This window comes from Spizellomyces punctatus (assembly GCF_000182565.1).
Source record: "Spizellomyces punctatus DAOM BR117 chromosome Unknown supercont1.4, whole genome shotgun sequence".
Taxonomy (NCBI): domain Eukaryota; kingdom Fungi; phylum Chytridiomycota; class Chytridiomycetes; order Spizellomycetales; family Spizellomycetaceae; genus Spizellomyces; species Spizellomyces punctatus.
Window position 1 is genome coordinate 333752 of NW_015971540.1, and position 23404 is coordinate 357155.

The following is a 23404-nucleotide window of genomic DNA, read 5'->3' on the forward strand; positions in this document are numbered from 1 at the left end:
ATTATACGAGAAATGCAAATCTTCAGTGGTTGAGATTTGGATTGCGACGCAAATATTGTGCGACTACAAAGTCATGCCCTTATCCAGGATAATGTTTACATAAACCGCTCCTGCCAACCAAGCGCTTAACGCCCTTCTTGGTGGTTAAGTGAATAAGTTCCGTGCGGATATCTGTTTGTCGGATGTTCAACCAACTATCAATGGACGCGTGACTAAGCATCGGGATTGCTTGTTTGCACCGCCTATAAGACCATAGTTTGTTTTTGGTGGGATGTTTACAATGTTGCATATAATGCCAAGCAGTGCCAATGACTGTCTGCGATCATTATCAAGTTTGTCCGTAAAACGTGAATATTGACAGCCCATTACCAGAATTTACAATCTACATGTATGCAGTCCAACCTTGAATCGACGACGGTTAGATAGAAGCTTAGCACATGAAGTGTGTCATTAGAGCAATGGTCATCTCACCTATATACATCACCGCCAAGTTCTTGGTACTCGTGGCTTGCTCTATCAGCTCGTGCACTTGTCCTTCTACACTGAAGGGCAGTGTCAGATCCTTCGGGTCCCCAATATACCCTTGCAGTTTCCGGTTTATCTTGTCGAGAGTTTCTCGAGCTTGCCGATTTTCAATTTCCCCGTCCTTTGAGATCACAGGTGCGGCTGTCATGGACCGCCGAGAGGGTTTGTTCCATTCGCACAGTGGGTCATAAAGGAATGTTTCCAGAACTGACATCAGAGATTCACGATTCGCCCGCAGAACGTTAATAGTGACCTCGCAGCACTTTCGGAAGACGCCTTTATGCAAGATATTTACCGTTATTGGGATTCGTAGATATCTCTCAAATGTATCATACCTTCTACTCCTGTTACTCCGAAGGCATCCACCATATTGTGGGTTAAACGAAATGGAACCTTTTCGGGTTTCTCAAAGGTCAATCCCTGCAGATATAATATGTGAGTAATGACATCACCTTCCTGTACAGTTGTAAAGTACCTTCTCAAAAAGGCAATTCAGGTCAACGTGCACACAGTCGCCAGTTTGATCATCAAACAGAATGTTCTCTCCATGCCGATCGCCGAGTCTTGACGAGCACAATGTTGAAGGTCAGAATGCGGTTCGCTGTAGTCTGAGTATGAACATTGTCACAAGACACTTACCCCACTACGTAACCTATCATGGACATGACGGCGATCGTTGAAGAATAAGCGAGCCGGCTAGCAAGCCATTGTGTTGGTTCCGGAAATGTTTCGAGGAACCATTCGTGAAATATGGGAGGAAACCTAGACAAAGGAATTTACTATGACTGCCTTTAAAACCATCATAGGACGAAATGCTCCTACTTTGGCTTAATCATTTTGACGAAGATCTCCTCAGGAGACGGTTGTTTTCTGTCCATGAGCTGTTTCACCTCCATCGGCTAGTGAACGCGTGAGTTTGTATGTACAGTCAGCGATTATTGTGAAAGGTAGCATACCGGACAATATGTATTCTTTGTTTTGTACGCAGTAACCATAATATGCCGGAAGCCAATGGTATTCTTGACCCATTCAATAAGACCACATTCCTCGTTAAGTGGCAGCACTGCATATGTTCGAATGTCTACAACAAAGGGAGAAGGTTACCAATAGAACAGGCAAGCGTTCCTAAAGCACACGCATACATAGCCGCCTTCGTCGAGCATCCGGATCTTTTTTTAGCAGTTTATTTATCATGGAATTGAACTCCATAAGCCTGCTGTCCTTGCGCAAGTCATCCTTTGGTTTACAGAGAAATATGTAGTCCCGACCATCGCTTCCTTTAATGGTCAATTTGCGTGGACGTTGCAGTGAATTCATGATCTCAACTTCGTCGTGAAAGCCTTTAGGACGAATTAGTTAGGACGAAAAGAAATGAGGTTGACCGCAACGTGTGTAGTGTCAGGTTGCATTCTCTACCTTGTATTGTAGGCGCATCTATAGGAAAAGGCCTATGAGCAGTGGCGCTTTGCTTCCCAGATGGTAGCGTGACTGTCATTGTCGATTGTAGGGGTACTATCATGCGCAAAGGTGCCATTCGCTCTAAAGTACGAAAATTCTTTGAAACACTTAAGGTGGTTTCGCGAGACTGAACTGGAAAATTGCAGAGGTCGAGCAAATTCTTCGTCAAGGCTTGACCCTCCTGTGTCAGTAATTGTTGTCAATTCAGACAAGTACGATAGTATTATTGACGGGCGCTAATGGTTACCTGTATTAGCTCGGGTAAGCTACCTTGACTGTACTGTTTTACAGCCGGGTCGGACTTAAAAATATGAGTGAGTCCATTATTTCCACAAAACACTTCTCACTGGAGCCTCACCTTGACCTTCGCGAAAACAGATCTCATTCTCTGCTTCCGTATTGGCGACGAGCTTTCAGCAACCGCCATCAGTTGCCACAACGTTTGGTGAGGATAGACGCACAGCACGTTAATGAGGATGGCTTCAAGAACTTGATGCACGCTCAAATTCGCGTGACCGATGCGGGATGCAAGTTGGGAAATTGCGGTCAGAAATTGATATGCTGGGATGCGTTCGTTTAATTTGCGTACAAGTCGGTTAATCTGGTTGAACCTGGTCACCCACGGATCCTTGCTGTTGTCAAAGTTGGACAATTATTACATTGCAGGGACCACCTCCACAGTGCCTCCTTAGGACATACCTTGCCTCCGGATTCTCCATCAGTCGAACGACCTTCTGACCAACGTTTAGCCATATGGTTAGGAGTCGAGGCATCGTTTGATAGATATATCGGGTTCCATAGGTAAGTGCCCTCTGGTACTGGTGGCAGATAGAGTACGCCAAGGATGCGAGTTGAACGGGGTTGCTGTGATGTGATGGATCAACGAATGACTACAGGAGACGGCAGCCGACGATACTCACCTTGCCCGCAGGTCGCCCTTATTCTGCTGCTCTTTCTGTCTCTCCTCATCCGCGTCGTACAGCTTGTCAAAATACCGTCCCAAATAGAATGCACTCTTTTCCCACCTTGGTTTAACATCAGTTCCGTCATTGGCTACGAAAAAGCGGACAAAAGCACAAAATGAAGCTCAGCCTTACTCTGGAAGCTCTTTTGCAGCAGCTTGATATTTGGTTAGGATAGCGCCCAACGGAGCGGCACTGGTTTCCTCCATCCATCGCGTGAGTAGCAGTTGTGTCTACAGGATGTACGAAGCACGTCACTTCAACTACCGCGCACTGGGCAAAAACGGGCTAGAACGCACCTTGGCCCTTACTAACGGCTCTGAGAGCAGCATTTGTGACCCAACTGTGGAAACTTTTGCACCTGAATCCACTTTACTTTCCATTTTCTGCACCACTGCCTGGAGTTCAAACATAGCTTTATGAGATTGCTTCTGATCCCACAGCCATTTGGCTCGCTCCAGATGGACGAGCGGTGCACCCAGTCGAGAGGCATGCAAGAGCGCATTGTAAGCGGGTTGTAGATGTCCGGCTTTGCGCGAAGCTTTGGCTGTCTGCAACCATATCTGCCCACATTTGACACTAGCGGACGTGTGAGCATCTAGACACGAGCTAATTGCCAAATACATGGACGGCGTTGAAATAAGTTTCTTTTACTATGTTGTTTTTTTCAAAAAGCAGCGTCGTACAAACTTACGTTTGTTCCTGTAGCAATATTCTCCTTACGTTCAAGATAGGCTCACGGACGCGGAATGATGGTATCGTAATTTTCAGCCGTGAATCCCAATTGTTCAACAGTGCATTCCCTCGTAAGGTCCCTGTACTCGAGCCTTGGCCACCGAAAACGCCCTCGATTTCATGTAGAATATGGAGCTTCACAGCGCAATCGTACCCCCGGCGATACGACTCCATACTGGCAGCAGCCAGATCTGCAGTCAGGGCCTCTCGTGTGCCTTGTAATACGGTTGCAAACCGGTCCTTATCGCCTTTTCTGCCAGCATTCACCAGGACTCCCACGGAAGTCTCAAAACGTCCTTCGAACGGGCGCGATAGGAATTCGTCCAGTGCGGTCCAGTTTCCCATCTTCCACGCAGCCTCGATGGCATAAGAGTTGAGAATTGATGACCACTGTGAATGACGGAACACAGTGCCCCTGACGTGATTCAACAATGTTTCTGGACGTGTGTGAATCAGCATCTTACAGAGAGAGAGAGTATCACTTCTACCTACCGAGATGTCCCAAATTTTTCAAACAATTCAATAATCCGATATGATAGACCAACTTATCAGGCTCCTGTTGTAGCGACAACTCGTAGCAAGTTTGAGCGGCAGTCCATCGTCCAGCGCTTTCGTGTTCCAGTAGCTGTTGCTCCAGTGAAGGGGTAAGAAACTTCGTAGAGATGCCCTCCATCCCATCGGGTTCATCCAAGTGAGCGTAAATTTTCTGTAAGTGACTATAAAGGGGTTGCAATGCCGTCTCATCTTTAGCTGTTCTTTCTTGGCGTATGTGCTGCTCAAAATGGAGTAGGGCACGAGCGTACGCCCTGCAGCAGTACGAGGCGTCTGCCATGACGGACTGCGGAATCCGCATTAGGAAACTTTCGACTTGAAGCGCGGACGGGTCCTTGTCTACGTCCGTCTCGTCCACATTCATGTACCGGCCCTGCCGGCGCGCTTGTGCTGCCTTTCGCTTCGCTGCTTCTTGACGCCTCAAGCGGAGCCATTGAGTAAGGTGATCTACGAGAGAGAAAATCATCTATTGCCGATGGTCGTTAAGAAACGAATAGAATAGTGGAAATAACGCACTCTATAGCACCTGACTGCTTAACTGTCTCTTCTCTGTGGTTTTCCCACGACTATTGCGTACATCTTCCAGGACGGAAATGAATTCAGTGTAGATCTCATCACGTACATCGTCTTTTCCCGCGACCAAAATGTTCAGAACAAGATGTGGAAGAATAAACTGCGCTACATTGATGTCTCCAATCACGACCACGTTTTTGCACACACCAAATATATCTTGCGCCCGCTGTCCATTTGCCTTTCGGATTAAGTCTACAGTCCATGTCTGCAGCCAATCCCGGAAGGTCTCATGCCACAAGAACAGTGGGTAGGAAAGTGGTGCTGATGTGGTACCTCGCACCGTTTGCTGATATTTGGCATTCAAAAGAGGCCTGATGGTGGCAACAACAGTCCTCGAAAAAGAATTCCACATTCGTCGGAGAAGTGGCGCCGTACTGCTTTCTTCGGTCCTCCCTGTCGTCGATTTAGCTTTGACACCGCCATCAACAATATCCGCCGTGAATCCACAAAAGCGTAGTAATTCTTGAATGGCAAATGCATAGTTGGTTTGCATTTTAGTGTCACGAGTGGAACGACACGCAGGTGCCAATCGCCGTTCAATAAGGGAACATGCAAACGAAACAGCCTGCTCGAAAGATGAGAAGTCTCCCGCACTGTTCAGAGCAGCAGATGCACAGGTGTCACCAGTGATAACTACGTCCAATCGAGACGGGTCCGTCGCTCCAATAGCGCCAAGGCATTCACAGCACAATCTTTGGATGTCCAACTCGCTCCCATTATAACGTCGACAGGCTTCCAATAGAGTCCGTACAGTCTGACTTATCCGAACGTCCACCGTTTCTGCTAAAATACATACATGCAGTTCCTCGGCACCGTTGATGAGGACCTTTCGCAGCTCTTGCAGAGCGCGTCGGGAGACTGATGCGTTATCGTCGGATATAACTGGCAAAAGAAGACTGATTTGCTGTAAAACGTCCATTGAGCCCTGATGTTCTTTCAGTACAGAATTAAAACGCCCGAAATCTGGGATGTCAGGCAACGGACATATGCCAGCGAGGACAGACGCAAATTTCTCGGCGTTCCGAACGAGGAGGTATTCAAGAATGGCAATCACCTGGGACATTTGTTCAGGTGTGAACTCTTGATGCAATTTGCATAGGGATATGCAGACTTGATTCAAGAGTGGGCTAATATCGATAGGATCGAGAGTCGTCAGGAATATCTCCCATGCTTGCAGCGCCGTGCTGCGGAGTGGTGCCATATCCAGCGCTGTTTGCAGAGTTGCCATGATCTAATATGAACTTACTTCATTAAAACCATGTGAACGAGGCTCATGAGCTTTCCATACCAACCTGAGGTATCACAGACACTATCAGAGGCCCTATGATACCGATGACCTCCGTCAAGCTGCGAACAGTTTTTATCTTCTCCCGACGAGACAAACGGTTATCAATATCCAATATGTTCTGATTTACATGTTCCAGAATTCCCAGAATGTAAGAATGAAGGAAGCCGGATAGTCCATTCCCAACATGGGAGTTTACAGCAGGGCGGTCCGAATCCTGAATTTCTTGGAGATCATTTGTCAACACAGTTTTTATAACCACTAGCGCTCCTTCTGCCTTAGAACCTTGGGTCAATACTGACTACACGGTCATGTCATCAGCCTGTAACATACCCTGCTCCGGCTTGACTTGCTTGCACCAAGCTCCATCGTCAGCTTGATAATCAACGTGAGAGCGAAAGACTTCAGTAGCTTGGAAATCCCGACAGACTTTGATATCATTTGCAAAAAGAAGTTCAAAGTTGCTTTGTAGTCTTTGCCTTGCATCAGAATGAATGGAAGGATGTTACCGCCTTCGTTCACCAGCATTACTGCCAACGACTGCCTCAAGATACGTGCGATTTCTTGGATCTTGTCGGCGTCTTGCTCAACAACCAAGTGGGGTAAAATGTACTGTAGGCTTTCCTCTAGAACCTCTTGATTTGACATTCCAAGAAGCTGTAAACAAGTCCGATATATCCTAGGTTCGTTCTCCACGCGATCGATGAGATATACACTGAGCTCATCCCGGAAGGGTTCAAAGAGCTGCCTAACAGTTTTACTACGTGCTCGCGCAATCGATTGTATTTCTTCCGAGGCAACCGCGCGCAAGATGACATTCTCATTGGCGAGTTGATCCAATAGATAGTATAAAACCATGACCAGGAGGGCCTCGCCCGCAGTCTGCCCGATGCGGCCAATCGTCCGGGAAAAAGTTTGCAATATATGCGGGTTTTTTGTCTTTGCAATCCGTTTCATCTCCTTTGCTAAGGCCAGCTCATTGTCCGACAAAACTGTATATTCCTGATTAACGGATTGAAGGCGGGTGAATATAGCGATCGCCACGTCGCCGGCCGCTAACCTAACGGATCGATGAGGACTTGACATGGCACTCAAGCATTTTGCGGTAAAAGAGGACTCCTTCAAGTCCAACTCGTCCATACTCGCATGTGCAATGAAACGTAAAGCAGAACATAGATATCGTTGTTGTACACTTTCACTACCATCTTCTAGCAATGGGAGGAATGGCCACCAATTTTCAAGACTGACCGCTTGCTGCGCTACTACCGGTGAGGACGGTGCCGCGCCAACTCGTCCATCGCAGATCATGCAGCGCATTGGGCTTCCAAGGCCGCTGGACGTGTGCGATTTCAACAACGTACGCGCCCTGGCGCAACTTATATAACCTATCATCCCTGCTACATTTTCCATGGCGTCTGGATTTCCAGGTACGCTGGAAATAACCTTTGTTAGTTGGATTGAACACAGTCAAATAGATACAGCAGATACATTCTTACATCAACATATCAATTATCTGTTTCTGTAATCCTTCGTTGTCGGCAAGGTCCGATACGACTACTGGGAACAACTCATATGCAACTTGCGACGTTTCAATGTACTTCATGGGCTGTAACAACGTTTTTGATACCAGATAGGCAGTCCATGGACACAATCGCAAATCCGGATGATGAGTAGAGACACTAACTATCGATTTCAAGCACCTTGCCACCAGAGGATCACTGCATGGCATAGATAACGAGGTGATAGTCGGTATATCGACACCTGCAACTTGAAAATCTATACTATCGTTCAAATCGAGCATGGCATTCTTGCCTGCCACTGCGAGTGGATCCGTCAACCCCGAGCATTCGGCACGCGCTATGGTGCTCAGTTCGTTCATCCATGGGACACACAAAATCCATGACAAACCGCGAATGGAGTCCGACGACCATAGGTGTGGGTATATAGCCAGGGCTGCCAAATCGGAGGCAACTAGGGCGACACTCTCAAATCTCTCCATGGATGGATCGCCAGTAACGGACGCCGATTCGACAGCACGAATCGCAGCGGGCAAAAGATGTCGTATAAACTGATCCAACAAGTGGGCGATGTTCGCAACGTCAAAACAGCAATGCGACTTGTCCAGTATCGCAATGAATCCTTGAATGAGTGAGCGTGTCTTGTTCGGCGCCACTGCTTCGAAGGACGCAAGCTCATCCAATAACAGACTTCCTTGCTTCAAAAGAAGATCAGTTGTATCTGACTTGAAGTCTGGCAAGTCGGGCGAATTTCCATTCGTGGCAACGAAGTTTCTGGTGGGATGCGCTGATGCCTCCAGCGATGTATCGTTTGCAAGTTTGTGACGCTTAGATTGCGGTTCATCATTGGGGCCATCCGCAGATACGCAATGGCTGTCACCATGCTTCCTCTTTCGACGTGGAGCAGTCATCGTACAATCTTCTCCCAACTTTCGAGAAGGACCCAATAAGATGGCATCGAAACAACTTGCAGCAGCTTCTCGGAGGCTTTCGTCCACAGAATAGTCGAGTAGCGCCGTAGCCATAGCAGGTTCAATGTATCGCGAAAAGCGCAGAGTTCGGGCGTAAAAATGTAACAAGACGCTTTGAAGTGTTGAAGATCGTATACGATGAAATATGTGAGGTTCCAAGAGTTGCTTGATGATCGCACTGAGTGATATCGAAAGATTACTTGGAGCGCACAAAGAGTCTAGGCAAAATTTGAAATAATTTGCAAATGCATCGTCCAGTGATGTCTGTGGGTCTTGAAGAGCGGTCTTCCCACTTTCGCGCTCGGAAAGACACTCTAAACAGATAGTTGCGATCTGCACCAGAAGGCGTTCAGCCAAAAGTGAAGGCACAGGGCAAGCGTTTCGTTGAAGGCCGTCGATCAAGTTCAATAGATCCTGCCAATACGTTAGTTGAAGCAAGATCAGGCTTTGCCCAGTTCCTGTACCAACCTTCAATCCGGTCTGCGCATGTGGTGACTCTAGACGTTGAAGAATGAGTTCCCAGAGTTGAGGAATACAATCACCCAGAGCAAATTTAGAGTGGACGACAACTCGCAACAATAATCGGTAGACGTTTTGCAGTAAAATATTACAGCTTCGCACTCCTCGCAAATTAATCTCTTGTGTGATCACAGCTGGTATAATGTTGGCCCGTTCCAAGTGTTTGAATATTGATACTTGCACCATTGTCTCATTATTGGGTATCCCCAGCTCCTGCAGGTCTGTGCAGGTGTTATCATTCATGTCGGATTGAAATGGTGGAGGATGAGGGACATACCATTAAATAGATCTAGAATATCTCGAAAAATAGCTGTAAATGCGACCACCTCATCGCTCCCACGTCCCTCTTTTACAATATAAAGTACTTCATCAAGTACGTCAAGAACGCCTGGGTGCAGTCCATCCAGCTCCGGGCTAGCCAGGATATTAAATAAGCGAGCTACGAGCCATAGCGTAAACGTATCAGACATTCCAGCCTCTGCTGGGGCATACAATTGCGACAGAAGAACAGGTCCGGCAGGCTTAGACCCATCTGAATCTTTCTGAGCACCTGCCAGTCCGGCTGACTGGCCGCCAACCCCGCCTTCTACGGGCAACACAAAGATTTCTGGAACGCGGTTGGCTGCAACACGTAAGAGACCAACTGTCATTGTTGCACCACGGAGCTCTGTTTTCTTCAATGAGCCTGTGTGTATTCAGCTTTAGTCTAACCCTACATAAAGTTCGAAACCATGGGGAGCGTCCCACCTTCCCGTCTCAAAGCCGCGGCCGGTTGAACAAGACATTTTTCCACGCATGTCGAGAGCAGTTGTTGGTAAGCTTGGATATCTTCTGGGGTCTGTTGTGAGGGAACCTCGGTCACAGTGATGTACTCAAACAGCTACCAGATCATGAGTTACTACGGTTGTTGCAAGTACAGATCACCGCGGACTCCATTACACACCTGTTCCAGCAGTGCTTCCATTGGCCCTGAATGTGTCCTTATCCGATATTTGCCAGACGTCCAACTGCAGAGTGCATTGTGCGATCGAGATTTGACAAAACCAGAACTGAGGTGAGCTCAAGATGGGATGTTGAGTCACCCTGTCCACGTGACAGCCTTACGTAAGCGTCGGAGGGGTCGGCCGATCATGCATGCTTCGAGATCACGTCAACAATAGAAAATACGATTTGACAAAAATAAACATTGGCGCAACAATCGAAAGGCGTAAAGATGGAATTGTCTTTGAAAATTTAGCTTGGCAAACAGAGTAAAAATGGGCATTGATGTTACAGGCATGGTTTTTCTTGGACGACTATGCAGGCAAATATATAGCTCCATGTAGAGAGGAGAGCCTTGCTGTACCGCATTTTGAAGCGAAAAACCCCATCATGCTAGTTGCAAGACTAGCCACAACGCTGGCTCTATTACGAACAACCGCCTGGGGTATACCAGCCACTTCAGATGCCCAAGCGCAAATGGTGATTCCTACCCTCGATCGACCATTCCATATACCCATGCTGTCACCGGTGATGGACGATCATCAGGGACGGCTACGACATTTGAATGAGACTGGCGAATTGAGACCACCAAGACTGAAACGACGACAAATTGTTGAGGATGAGTTGGCGTACGATCCCGACATTCTCTTTGCGGTAATTATGAGGTTCCATACTTCGCGGGATCACAATGTGTAATTGAACAGCGTTGTTGCTTTTAATAGTATTTCGGACAAGTCAAGCTCGGCACACCTGCCCAAACCTTCACAGCCATGTTTGATACCGGCTCCTACCAATTCTGGGTCCGATCAAAGCTATGCACCGTGCAAGCATGTCAAGGGCATCCAAAATACGATGGGGACCTCTCTTCCTCTTACGTCTCCACAAACACGAAAGCCGATCTAATTACGTACGCTGATGGAACTAAAGTACAAGGCGTGTACGCTAAGGAAAAAGTTTCAGTAGGCAGCGTAGCTGTTCAAGGTCTAACTTTTGAGGAGGTCACTGACACGAATGAAAGTTTGGGGGCTGCGTACGATTCTATCATGGGGATGTGTTGGCCACCTGTGGACAAACCTAAAAGTTGGTTTCAAACGCTCGTCCAAAATGGTGGAGTAACATCCCCAGTGATGGGATGGGTAATCGATAGTACAAACACAGATGGTTCCATAACCCTGGGAGGAGTAGATTCAGCTCGTTTCACGGGAACTCTCCAATGGGTCCCGAGGTATGGCGACTACAATGGAAGAAGGCTACTTCCCTTTGCTTTGGTACTCATAATAGTCTTCTTGCTGGTCTTAGCTTTGGTTTTGCAAGCAACGGAGGAGGCGGTGGCCCGTTCATTTATTTCCAAGGATTGACCGTCGCAGGGTCTGTTACAATGGGCAACACCACTACACCTCTCAGTTGGTCACAAGGTCATTTTCTCTCCGTCTTTGATACTGGCACTTCCATGTCGGTGGTACCCACCAAAGTGGCCGCCGATATCCACGCCCAATTTCCAGCCTTTTCCATCGATCCATCTCGGCCGGGTGGAAAATATTATACTGGATGGTGTGATCTCAACACACTAGGAAATGTGACCTTGTCGTTTGTTGGAGAAGAAGGGCTCGTCAGTCTAACCCTAGAACCTCACGAGTGGGTGCTATATATACCGAAAAATAACCAGCCCAACTATTGTCTCTCGATTTTCGTTGGGAACGATGCTGTCGCTCAGAAAGTGACTGTGAATGGTCCGCTCATTGCGGGAATTCTGGGCAACAGTCTTCTCCGAAAGTTTTACACTGTATTTGACTGGGGGAAGAATCGAACGGGATTCGCGCTCGCCGTCCGGACACCGAACGTGCAAGCCCAGCTTATTGGATTGAATTCGTCGACTGAAACGGGAACCGGGACTGCTACAACTGGCAGTAAGAGTCCCTTTCAAGCATGGATTCCTACTACTGATACAAGTGGAACCGGCTCAGGTGGTTTTGGGATAGACGCCGCGACGGTTGCGCGCTACGCCAAAGTTGGCGCTCCTTCCCTTGCTACCTTAGGAACCGGTTTCCTTGCATCTTTAATGATCATGTTTTAGTTTGTCACTCGTACTGTTGTAGTTATTTCATTTTGGGAAGATCTTTATATTCATTGCTTATGCGCCTATAGAGAACTACCAGCAACGGGCATCCTCGCCTGCCTCCAATAAGTTTCCGACCTAGGTGTGCAGCACTATTTGTAGTAACCAAATTGTAATACTGGAGCCGACCTATAGAACGCTATGCATTATTCTATCTAAAAATTGTCTATTTACAAAAAATCAAGTTTATCTAGACGGGGCGGCCAACACTGACGCTATTGTCATGCTGGCGGTCATAGTCCTATGCTACCACTTGACACAAACAGCCCTATGACATCAGCTCTACTGTGCCATCTTCTCCTCTCTAAGTAACTGCAAGTAACGCTCCACACGAGCACCCCGCGCCTCCTCATCCTCTGTGCCATCGGCCTGGTCATCGGGATTAGAACTGCCCGGCCAGGTTATTCGTGCCGGTGAAGGAGCAATGCTAGCAATCCGGGCTGCCTGGCGTCGCGTGTAGTTTGCCTGGTAAGACAAAAGAACGGGAAGCATATTCCAAAAGCTGAATTCCGGCCAGAGGACATCAAGAAAATGAACCTGGCAGTCCTTAGTCACCTGTCGAGTTAACCAATTGCTTCAATATATACAGGCCATTAAAACGTGACAAATCCTCTTTCGAAACTTACCTGCCACAATAAAAAGTCACTCAGCCTTTTCTCCCCACTTGTCCTCACCAAAATATCCAGCTCAGGGTCCTCTCCAGTCTGCATCAACCGATCTAAAAGATGCTCATCAATATCATCCACTCTTAAATGTCCCTCTTTGACGCCACGCACGGCCAAAGCTACAGATTCGGCCATTTCATGTCGAGATGTATAGGGACAGCATATGTTTAGCACGGCACGAGTGTGATAGCGGGTTGAGGCTTCTGCTTGGCGTGCAGCTTCAAGGACATGAGGCGGCAGAAGAGATGTGTCTCCCAGAACGCGAATTCGTATGGAATGCTTCGATACAAACGTGCTATGCGATAGTGTCTAAGTCCATCTGCGAGGAGCAAGGGCTGGGTCAATCGCGACTCTACCTGTGTTTACTAAATTCTTCAAACTTTCGGCACGCCAAATCCATCAAAACATCTACTTCTTCGCGTGGTCGTTTAAAGTTCTCGATACTGAATGCATACACTGTCACCACATTTATTCCGAGGTCAAGGCACCATTCAAGGGTCTAGAAAGGAAAAAGGTTCGTGATGGGCGTAGAGGAGATCACGTGACTTTTGCAGTAGGTGTTCATCGGCAACTCGGCTGCTATAGCCTCCAACATACCTTCTCCAAGCTTTTGCTCCCAACCACATGCCCAATCCTTGTCTGCACTCCCAACTTTTTGGCGTATCGTCTGTTACCATCCATAATGAATCCGACATGTTTTGGTATGGGTCCTATTCGGAGCAGGTTTATCAGTGCGCGCTGAGAGCTCGAAGCGATGCTGGAGAACAGCGAGCTGTTTGTGGGTTCGGCCGATACAGCCAGTGACTTGTTGGAGTTGTTGGACATGACGTGACGACTTCCACGGTGTGAAGTCGAACGTGGCTCATTGGACGTCCTCAAGGTGGGTGTTGGCATGTCAACAACATGCTTAGTAAGGCGTTCCGATCACGGCCGTCGAGTGTTGACAGCTCTCTCCGCCCGCAGTTTCGCCCAGATCGTCCCGCAGAAAGTGACCCAACGCATGTCCTAACCCGCCCGAAGCGACTCAACAGACCTTTTCCTCGAGATATTTCATTTTATCTATTGGTTGTGACGACTTTTACATTGTGTATTCGAAGAGTGAACCCGACCGTCCAGCATGTCTTCTCAACTTCAAAGCTTGAAAGCAGCTCTAATACAGAATGCTGGAGTGGAAGAAAAGGTTGAGGTCAATCAGCGGCATCTTATTGACAAAATCCTTGCAAGATACTCGGCAGAATTCACAGTGTTCAGAGAGGTTTGTCAAATTCCGTCCAAAACTGGTGTTGGAGATTTGTTAACGGCGTGTTTCACCTAACAGTTGCTTCAAAACTCAAACGATGCAGGTAAATGCAACCTTTTGCACACTCTTTGTCTTTCTGCGCTGAGCGCATACCCTAACGTCAGGTTGTACACAATTACAGGAGCAACGGAGGTCAAAATCACATTCCAAACCAACATCCAGTCCCGAAGTTTCTGGCAAGGCGGAAGCAAACGAGTGGTTGCCAGCGTAACATACCGAAACAATGGCCGCCCATTTTCAGAAGAGGATTGGGCACGGTTACGAAAGATTGCGGAAGGAAATCCAGACGAACAGAAAATAGGGTTTTTTGGTGTGGGCTTCTACAGTTTATTTTCAATATGCGAGGAACCGTTCGTGACATCAAATGACAAAAGCATGGCATTCTTGTGGAAGGGAGATATGCTCTACACCAAGAAAGGGATAGTTCCACCGGAGGCTCTTTCGCCAGATACGTGCTTTTACTTGGATCTCCGGGATCCGGTAGACCTTTATGACATGGACCAGTTCGGACGCTTCATTGCCACATCATTAGCATTTACTGCCAACCTAAAGAAAGTGGAAGTCTTTGTCGATGAACAGCGAACACTCTTCTTTGACAAAAAAATGGCAGAACCGCGTCCCCTTGCGTTCCCAAAAGGAGTTTACAATCTTTCTTCTCCCAATCGCATTTTCACTCTCGAAAGCGTTGCCATGAAAACCATTCAAATGGATGTCGAGGTCCAACCTGATGCCGAAAAGACCTTGGCGAGTTACAGGATCTTTATGAGGAGTGCTAGCGCGCACTTGGCTGTACGTCTCTCGACGCACCTAGTGAAGGAAATGGAGCGGACTACCAAGAAACGACCACCAGTACATACGGAAATGCAGATCATGTGGTCCAATTTTGACGAGTACGAAAGCTCGTCTACAGTCCGTGGTAAAAATGGCATGTTCAACGATTTACTCCCAGGACCAACAGATCAAGGTCGGATCTTTATTGGATTCCCTACGTATCAGACGACGGGATGTACGATCCAAATGGCCGCGCATTTGATTCCAACGGTAGAAAGAGAGTCCATCGATTTTGTCGATCCGACGCTCAATACATGGAACCAGGAGCTCTTGTCCATGGGAGGCCTGCTTGCTCGAATTTTGTATGACGACGACCTCGACGCTATCGATCGGTTGTACAAGGCACTGGCACTTGATAGCACCAGTGAAATATGGTTACAAAAAAAGGCATCACATACCATGGCTGGATTTACATTCAAACCTTCTACACCATCACCTCTGGTTGGACGGATCCTCTCCGCCTACTTTCTATCTCGTAGTACCAAGCCACTCAACATTGTTTCTTCTCGTGGGATCAAACCTCTTATAGAAGTTCGGTTGCCAGATACGTCCATGAAGGAGTTTATGAAAGAGGTGCCAATTGTTCCGGATCAGACAATGGAGCAATGCGCGGAACTCTTTAAGCAGTTAGAAGCAAAGGGAGCTATACGCAAACTGAATATCACTGACCTATTTCGAGAGCTGTCGAGTCGACCGTTCCCGCAAAGCGAAATGGTGGCGTTGTTCCGGTGGTGGTTGGATTATCGAAAAACGAACGTCATATCCAGTACGGATGTCGAGCAGCTTTTGAGGTCTGCTGTATTCTTGGAGCCAGGAGTGAACGGTAAAGAGGACGCTGTACGTCCACTGTCAACTATTGCACATTATGTTCCGAAACATTTGATACCGTCGGATTTACCGCTACCAGTAACGGTGATGCCACTGGCCATAAGCAACGAGTTCAAAAAGGAAGAGTTGGAAAGAGGATTTGGTTTTGCGTGGTCTGAATTACCGTTATCTGTGTGGGCAGACTTTATCATCAAGCTCCCCCAATTTTCCAATGACGCGGCATTCGTTGAAAAAGTTTTGGCAGTTTTCAGTCGGCATTATGGATCCCTCAAGACGCAAACTCGCGATCAACTCGTTTCACTCCTGGCATCCAAAAAGTGTATTCCGACCACACTGGGCATGCAAAAACCTAGTGACAGTTATTTTCCAAAAGTTACCTTGTTTCCCGATTTGCCTATTGTTCAGTTCGCGAATCCCAAAAGTGTCAGTGATGCCTTTTTGAGGGCTTTGGGAGTTCGAGAGCATGTGGAACTTCAAATGGTTTTCAACCGAATTGGGACGTTGAATTGGGATCATGTGCAGTTGGTATGTTTTTCTGTTTTTTTGATTCTTTGTGTTGGTTTGAAGCCTGTGAAAGAGTATTGATGTAGTTTGCTTTTACGTTGTTTAGATCAAATATCTTGCAACGTGCACGCTCAAACCAGACGAACTGGAACGGCTACGAATTACTGCGATTTTCCCTAAAGAACAAGACCCACCCTCTCGTGAGCGGTTCCGGGCCTGTGATCTATATACGCCTGATGACAAGTTTCGTGCATTTGGGTTACCGATCCTTGAGTGGAAGGGCAAGTGGAAGCCTCATGGTGGCGAAGGTATGGTGTTAAAAGTGTATATTTCATGGCAGGTGATGGTTTATTGATGTGTTGCTACGTTTTTGAACCATCAAAGCCAAAATGATGCAAGATTTAAAAATCCGGACCTTGATACCTGTCCCCGATCTCGTTCAACTTGCAGCAACATCGACACCCGAAAAGCGAACGAGCATTTTACAGCACTTTTGCCAAAACTTTAAAACAACATACGCATCCCTGTATGCCGGTTCGGCCATTAAAGTCCCTTTCCTTCCAACAACAGATCCCACGCGACTTGGCACGCCCTCAGATTGTTTTGCAGATCCCTCTGCGGCTGTGATGGGCTTTCAGGTACTTCATCCTGATTGGCGACTAGAGAGGGATAAGTTTGGTGTGAGGGAACATCCCCCTGCCAATGCACTTTTGGAGAGATTGCTACAGCAGCCACCGGATGTGGATAAGGCTCAAGCTGTATTTGGGTACCTGGCTACTCGTATCTCTGGTGCGTTTTTTGGATTGACGGCTACAAATTTTGTTTTTGGGGTTTGGAAAAGGCTTTCTTTTGGCTCATGTTTCCGTTATGCTCTTTACCAGATTTCACATCAGAGCACTGGGCTATCCTAGGACAAAAGAATTTTGTTCCGATCCAAAAGACTCAAAACGGACGTCGTTCTACTGTTTGGGTTCCCCCACGCACAGTTTATTTTGGCGGCTCGGACAGCTCGGCATATAAAGACCATTTCACATATGTTGATTTCGGTCTGAATGCCAACAACTTTCTCCGAGCTTGTGGGACTCGAGAGGAACCTACCCCTTCTGAACTCGCCACCTCTCTCGTGACGAATCCTACCCAGTTCCTCGATACGCTTGGCCACGAAAAGTACTTGGAACTCATTCGAAATGTTGCAACGCATTATCCGACCTTGAGGACTGATAAAGGGTTGCAAAGTCGGATGCGGTCTGCTGCTTGGTTGATTGGGATTGTGGCTGCTGGGGGTGACGAGGATGGTGCGGAGGAGGATGGGAAAGTACAGGATCAGTACCATGTCAAGCTGGCTAGGGCCATGGATATTTATATTATTGATGATACGGTGGTGAATCAGTTATTCAAACCGTTGGGGTAAGTGTCTTTTTTTTTATCGCGTGATGAAAAGGCGGAGAGCTCATCACGACATCATGAATAGAGCACCTACAGATGAAGTATTGGAAGCCATGTACACAGACCTTGGTTCGCGTTGGCTCTCCTCTGTCGTCACCACCGAAGAGCGTCCCCGTGGAAACCAACGCTTCACGCAAGTCTCTGCAGAGTTGCAGAAACTGATTCGCCAACGCGCGCCTCTGCTACTATATGACGGACAACAAATGCGAACGGGCAAGGACGTTTTCTCGAATGCGGAGCAAGTGTTGCTCAATATGAAGGTCATTGAAGTTCCAGAGATTGATATTGTGCGGACGTTTGAAAAGGCTACCAAAGTGGACAAGACCACGGCTTGTTTGAGGTTTGAGAGCCGGACAAAGACGTATTGGTTGTTTGTGGTGGAGGATTATGATTGTTTTGATATTGCGAGGTGGGTTTAATAATGTGTCGACTTTTTTGGGCGATTTTCCCATTTTGTGCGGGGCATGCTGACATGTAGGGGTTTTAGATCCATAGGCAAAGTCATTTTGCGAAATTGCCGACTAAAAGATTCACTGCTCCTTTCTACCCTCTTGTCAACGTCGGTCCAAAATCTGCGCCGAAAAGGATTCCCAGTCGACCGTATCCTGAAACTCACTGATAACAAACTCAAGAACGCCCAAGTCATTATGCAAGAGCAAGCGCGACAACAACAAACTGCCGTACAGGCGGCAGCGAATTCACCGACACCGCCGACCGTACCACCTAAAAACGGATCGACGGATGACATGTCTCCTACTGTGGCGGAAGCCGTGCGACAGTTGCAGGCCATCTTTCCTGGAGCTGATCCAGGGTTTTTGCGGAGAGAGGTGGAAGCGCGGATCGGGAGTCGGCAGCCCGTGTTGGACGTGACGGAAAAGTTGTTGGATGCAGGGGACGAGTACCCCAAAGCAAATCCATCGGAGGCCGCGTTGAATGGTGTACCACCGGCTGGATCGTCGCAGTCGTCGCAACCGTCGTCATCGGCGCCGGCAGTTGACGGGCTTTTCGGGGGGTTCTTGAGCAAGGCAAGGGACAAGATCAAAAACAAGGGTCTCACGGGGCTGGTGGAGCTCGCTGGCGAGTCTTTGCTCCCTCCCGTATCCACGAATCAGCACGGAGGGTACCAACCTATTCCTCCCGGTGGAGGAGGAACCACCATGCCCGCCGAAGAAATCACACCCAACAGCACCGTGAACCTCAAATCCCACCTCTCCAACTCGATCGCATCTCTCCGCGGAACACAGGAACCCAATTTCCGAGCCGAAATTCCTCTGAATCCACCCCCGACACCCAGCATGCTCTCCCGTCAAGTCGCTGCACACTGTTCGATTATTTCCGACAATGACCTAGTACTACGTGATCTCATTGACGGAGTACCGTTTTATATTGACCGAGCAGCCTCACCTTCTGTTATTGCCGACCTCAACATGACAGGCATCCATCAATTTGTCATGGTCCTCAGCTTACTAGCCAACGTCTTTGGAACAGACAAGAAAGCCATTCACGTCTACTTTGATGCAACTGGGAGCACGATCGCGTTTAATCGGAACCGAACCCTGTTTTTTAATGCACGGTTTTACCTTGGTTTGCATTATAAACAACGACATCAGGGTGTGACGCTTCCTGGTGGGTTTTCAGCACCGAGGGGAGTGGAGACGGAGGATCCTGATACGTTTTATTACTGGTTCTTGACGTGGTGTCATGAGCTTGGACATAATTTTGTGAGTGAGCATGATGCGATGCATGAGTATTGGATGAGTTCATTTGCGGAGAATTATATGAGCAAGTTGGTCAAGGTGTTGCGGGAGGTGGGGGTTGAGAGGTAGTTCCACTAGTCCCTACCATTACCCCTATACTATATATATATATAGAAAGAGAAGGAGACCCGATTGTAGAATTACAAAACTAGTTTGTCGTTTGCCTTTTTTTCAAGAGACTGATAAATAAATAGTGCGGAGCCGGTGGGTATTGGCACTAGCACCCGCACCAGGGATTGAACCGGCGACAACCGGCTCGGAAAACCTAATCTAACCAATCTAAGCTACGGCTGGAACACTCCTGCTGAACACTTCTGGTCTACTGTGTCCATCCAACATTGATTGCACGATTATCAGCATATTGCAGGTGCTCAGCGTATCTCGATTCCAGTAGCGCATCATCCAGGCTTGCTGACAGTTAGGGTTGGTACAACCCAGCAATCCATGGACTTTTTCAATCTTGCCTTCTCATCATCACCAAGGTCTTGAATGAGGTCATGTTTTGAAGCCTTTTTCAAGGAAGTCATCAGATGAACAGTGAGGGCAGACAGATGAGGTTTTATACTCGTCGAGAAGGAAGCAGTTAATCCTGTTGTGCTTAAAGAGGGTGCGCCAACCTTTCATCTTTGATGAGGTCTGAAATCTTGCAGTTCGACCGGCATCACTCCAATCTCCCATCACAATGGTAAAGTTTTCACTGTACTTGTTGCATAAGTTGGATATGAGGTTCAATTCACTCTTCTGACGGTTTATAAATGCATGCCACTTCCACTGCATGTGGGCAGGATGCGAATAGAAGTCCTTGTGGCAGTTCCAGTCGGCACGGTGAACGAGGAGATAGCGAGTAAAGTCCATGAGGTTCATCATCTTGTGAGATGGTAGTCATGATTCTATGAGGTCAATACTGCCGGCTTTCATCTGCTGCCATTCTTTTGCAAATCGACGGCTTCCAGTCTCCACAGCTTGCTGGTTGGCAGTGTAGCGAAATGTACCATTGCCGTCTTGGCAGTAGAGAATGTCATGCTTGTTTGGGTCGATAACAATGACATTCTCTGCTGCTCGACAAGCAGGTAAGTTTTTCTCCACATAAAGCACCGTCACCTCAGCTGTAAGAGTTGTTGCTGACTTTTTCCCACTGCTGCACTTCCCATACTTGTCTGCTTCTGGGTGCTTTAGGTATACAGACACTGAGGTTCCATCTGTGGTGATCGAGCCTTCAAACTGCATACCGTGGCGAGACCGAAAAGCTTTGGTATGTAGATTACAGATGCGCATCCATAAATTGACCTTCTCGACGGCTTCTGCATCTCGCCACGTGATGCAAAGGATATGAGAGTAGAGGATGACGGTGTCGATCTGCACATGGCTTTGGATGAGGGAGCGGTGAAGTGGGATTGCACTGAACCGTCGAAATCCATGCTTTTCATATAGGCTTGACAACCGACAGTAGGCAGGGAAGAAGGCAAGAGGGTCTATAGTAACTGAATATGCGAGCGGCTTGTCTTGATCAGGAAATGGCAGGTTAAGTGTCCACATCTCTTCTAGAAGCTCACTCTCTTCAGCAGTCAAGTCATCCAGTGACTCGGGCATGATATCAAAAAGAAAAACTGACTTTAAGTAGCATAGCCGAGTAAAGAAAGCTTTTCATGCATCACTTTTTGGGGGCAGTTGCTGCTTGTGTCCCTTCACGTCGAGCCACAGATTAATGTACCAAAGGAGCATCTGCATGAAATGTTCTTGAATGTTGACTTTCAGGTTTGTCATCATACTCGCTGTCAGGTAATTGATTGACTGCTGCTTGCCGTGTAGGTTTGGATGAGGAAAATCAACGATGCGGCAGTACTGTTGAACATATGGCAGCAAACAATCCCGCTGTGCCTTCTTTGCTTCCTTTCTTGGATGCCAAGCCTCCCCCTTGTTGAGAAGATAGAGAATTGCTTCAATTGTATCTTCATTTACCATGGGAAAGGTTGGTGCAGATAGGATGTAGAATTTGAGAGTGTGGGAAGCGTGGTTGGTGAGTTGATGGATGATGGTGATGTAATCTAGAAGCCGTTGGTGGTAGGTTCTGGTAGTGCATCACCCATGGTATATACCATGGGTGATGCACTACCAGAGGGCCCATAGTTCATTCAACTCTACCAGGACCCATAGTACCCAGAAATGCCAGAAAACCCATAGTTCGTTCAACTCTACCAGGACCCATAGTACCCGTAGGAGCCATATTTAAACACCCTGTCAACAACTATTGCTGAAACACCCACTCCATATTTAAACGCCCTGTCAACAACTATTGCTGAAACGCCCACTCCATATTTAAATGCCCTGTCAACAACTGTAGCTGAAATGCCCACTCCATATTTAAACGCCCTGTCAACTACACTCATATAAGCTCGACCTGCTTTCGTAATGCTTACGTAATCAATAACATCCATCATGTCACGTGGCATTCACTCCATCGCTGCCTCCCACATTCATTTAAAAAAGCATGACTCCCCGGGATTGGCTATGCCCCATTTCCTATAAGGAAACAGTTGTATTTTGAGGTATTGAGTTCGAACACCTCATGGCCAATTGTTTGGGCACATTTCGAATGTTGTATATGGAATCGTTTACAGAGGAGCTGGTTGGATTGGGGGGGGGAGGATGCAAGAAGCTAGCCGCCTTTAAGCAAAAACTTGGACTTGCTATTGATAGTCGCTTTTCCCACTTTACGTCAGCAGATTACTATGCATACAACATCAAAGCTACGCATACAACTCACGTGACACATCTTCACCATTTTGGATCAAAAGGTACATTCACTTCACTCATTTCCTTCACAATCGTTGAACCAAATAGTGTTAATGGAAGTCACGTGATTTGACATGTCTCAGACATGTTTGCTCATCATGGTTCTTCAAATACAGCTTTGGTTTCCGAGGTTGCCTATGGCAAAAGTAAAGGAACATTCAATCGCTTCACTGCGCATCCTCGCTTCCTTCATAATCATGGAATCATATGGTGTAAATGGAAGTGAATGGTGACTTGATTCCACATATACTTACACAAAAAACCCAGACCCAAACGTGTGTACATACTTCCACTATATGAGAAAATAATTTTTTTTTTTGAAGAAGCTTTATTCTTTTTTTTTTTTTAAAATCTGTCTCTTAACTGAAGCAAACTACACTTTTGGGTCTGGGTTTTTTGGGTTTCTCTCCATTCATCGAAACAAACTTTTACTAAATCATCTCGGGTTTGAGCCATTTTATCGAGTCAGCTTCTCACACTACCCGTTTTACCCATCTCTCACTTGTTTCTATTCTGCCATTACTGATTCAACGGAAACATGATTGCAGTTTCAATTGGTAGCCCCTAAATACATCCATCATCCTATCCTTCCCCTTTCCTGTGTCAGAAACATAATTTTTGAGAGTTTTACGAAGCACATCTACAAGGTGCTTCTTATCTTTGAATCTCAACTTCATGGATTGGGGCATCCATGCTTTGATGTCCTTCAACTCCAAAACCGCATCTTCTGCTTCCTCCACATTATCCTCCAACCATTCCTCCAAGTTATCTACCACTGCAGATACCTCTTCTCTCCAATCTTTGCATGAGTCTGGAATGTTCTGAAACCGGTTTTGTAAATACTTCATATGCCCTTCCAGTAACCATTCCAAAATATATGGTTGCCACACATGAAACTTATCTGAAATGAATGGGTCGGCTAGGTACTTGTATTCCAATTTGCTGTCCTTCACCTCTTGTTCGGTCTTCAAAAACTTGGAGCGAAAGGGTAACACTAGCATGCGCTCTACAAATGCTGTGTCGGAGGTATCATATTTGGGCTGGCAGCGGTCGTTGAATATCATAATCCATTTGGTGGTAAGTGCC

General features: G+C 47.1%; 6 protein-coding genes across 6 annotated transcripts; 2 read left to right on the forward strand and 4 right to left on the reverse strand.

The window, feature by feature from the left end:
• Positions 1-227: 227 nt before the first annotated feature.
• Positions 228-10130, reverse strand: SPPG_02557 (uncharacterized protein). Its single transcript, XM_016750840.1, has 25 exons — positions 10041-10130; positions 9845-9977; positions 9375-9782; positions 9047-9318; positions 7587-8992; positions 6424-7522; positions 6098-6367; positions 4759-6036; positions 4173-4698; positions 3640-4117; positions 3245-3554; positions 3081-3178; positions 2904-3008; positions 2683-2847; positions 2342-2615; positions 2231-2284; positions 1942-2164; positions 1668-1865; positions 1482-1606; positions 1348-1424; positions 1165-1287; positions 1001-1088; positions 861-945; positions 472-801; positions 228-402 (listed from the first exon to the last, which is right to left on the reverse strand). Exons 1-25 carry the CDS (start codon positions 10059-10061, stop codon positions 383-385), a joined length of 8166 nt encoding a protein of 2721 aa, XP_016610092.1. The 5' UTR covers positions 10062-10130; the 3' UTR covers positions 228-382.
• Positions 10131-10277: 147 nt separating this feature from the next.
• On the forward strand, positions 10278-12336 carry SPPG_02558 (uncharacterized protein). Its single transcript, XM_016750841.1, has 3 exons — positions 10278-10732; positions 10801-11303; positions 11378-12336. Exons 1-3 carry the CDS (start codon positions 10364-10366, stop codon positions 12150-12152), a joined length of 1647 nt encoding a protein of 548 aa, XP_016610093.1. The 5' UTR covers positions 10278-10363; the 3' UTR covers positions 12153-12336.
• Positions 12337-12476: 140 nt separating this feature from the next.
• Positions 12477-13684, reverse strand: SPPG_02559 (di-trans,poly-cis-decaprenylcistransferase; the record flags this gene model as incomplete). Its single annotated transcript, XM_016750842.1, has 4 exons — positions 12477-12749; positions 12821-13154; positions 13216-13358; positions 13457-13684. 4 exons carry the CDS (start codon positions 13682-13684, stop codon positions 12477-12479), a joined length of 978 nt encoding a protein of 325 aa, XP_016610094.1.
• A 5-nt stretch (positions 13685-13689) lies between these two features.
• Positions 13690-19795, forward strand: SPPG_02560 (uncharacterized protein). The gene is made up of 9 exons (XM_016750843.1): positions 13690-13739; positions 13823-14114; positions 14178-14202; positions 14281-16343; positions 16429-16630; positions 16707-17111; positions 17204-17729; positions 17794-18177; positions 18256-19795. The coding sequence occupies exons 2-9, from the start codon at positions 13977-13979 to the stop codon at positions 19592-19594; spliced, it is 5082 nt and encodes a 1693-aa protein (XP_016610095.1). The 5' UTR covers positions 13690-13739; positions 13823-13976; the 3' UTR covers positions 19595-19795.
• A 612-nt stretch (positions 19796-20407) lies between these two features.
• On the reverse strand, positions 20408-21115 carry SPPG_09034 (uncharacterized protein; the record flags this gene model as incomplete). The annotated part of the gene is made up of 1 exon (XM_016757187.1): positions 20408-21115. One exon carries the CDS (start codon positions 21113-21115, stop codon positions 20408-20410), a length of 708 nt encoding a protein of 235 aa, XP_016610096.1.
• Positions 21116-22845: 1730 nt separating this feature from the next.
• SPPG_09035 (uncharacterized protein) lies at positions 22846-23382 on the reverse strand (the record flags this gene model as incomplete). Its single annotated transcript, XM_016757188.1, has 1 exon — positions 22846-23382. The coding sequence occupies one exon, from the start codon at positions 23380-23382 to the stop codon at positions 22846-22848; it is 537 nt and encodes a 178-aa protein (XP_016610097.1).
• Between the last annotated feature and the right edge of the window lie 22 nt (positions 23383-23404).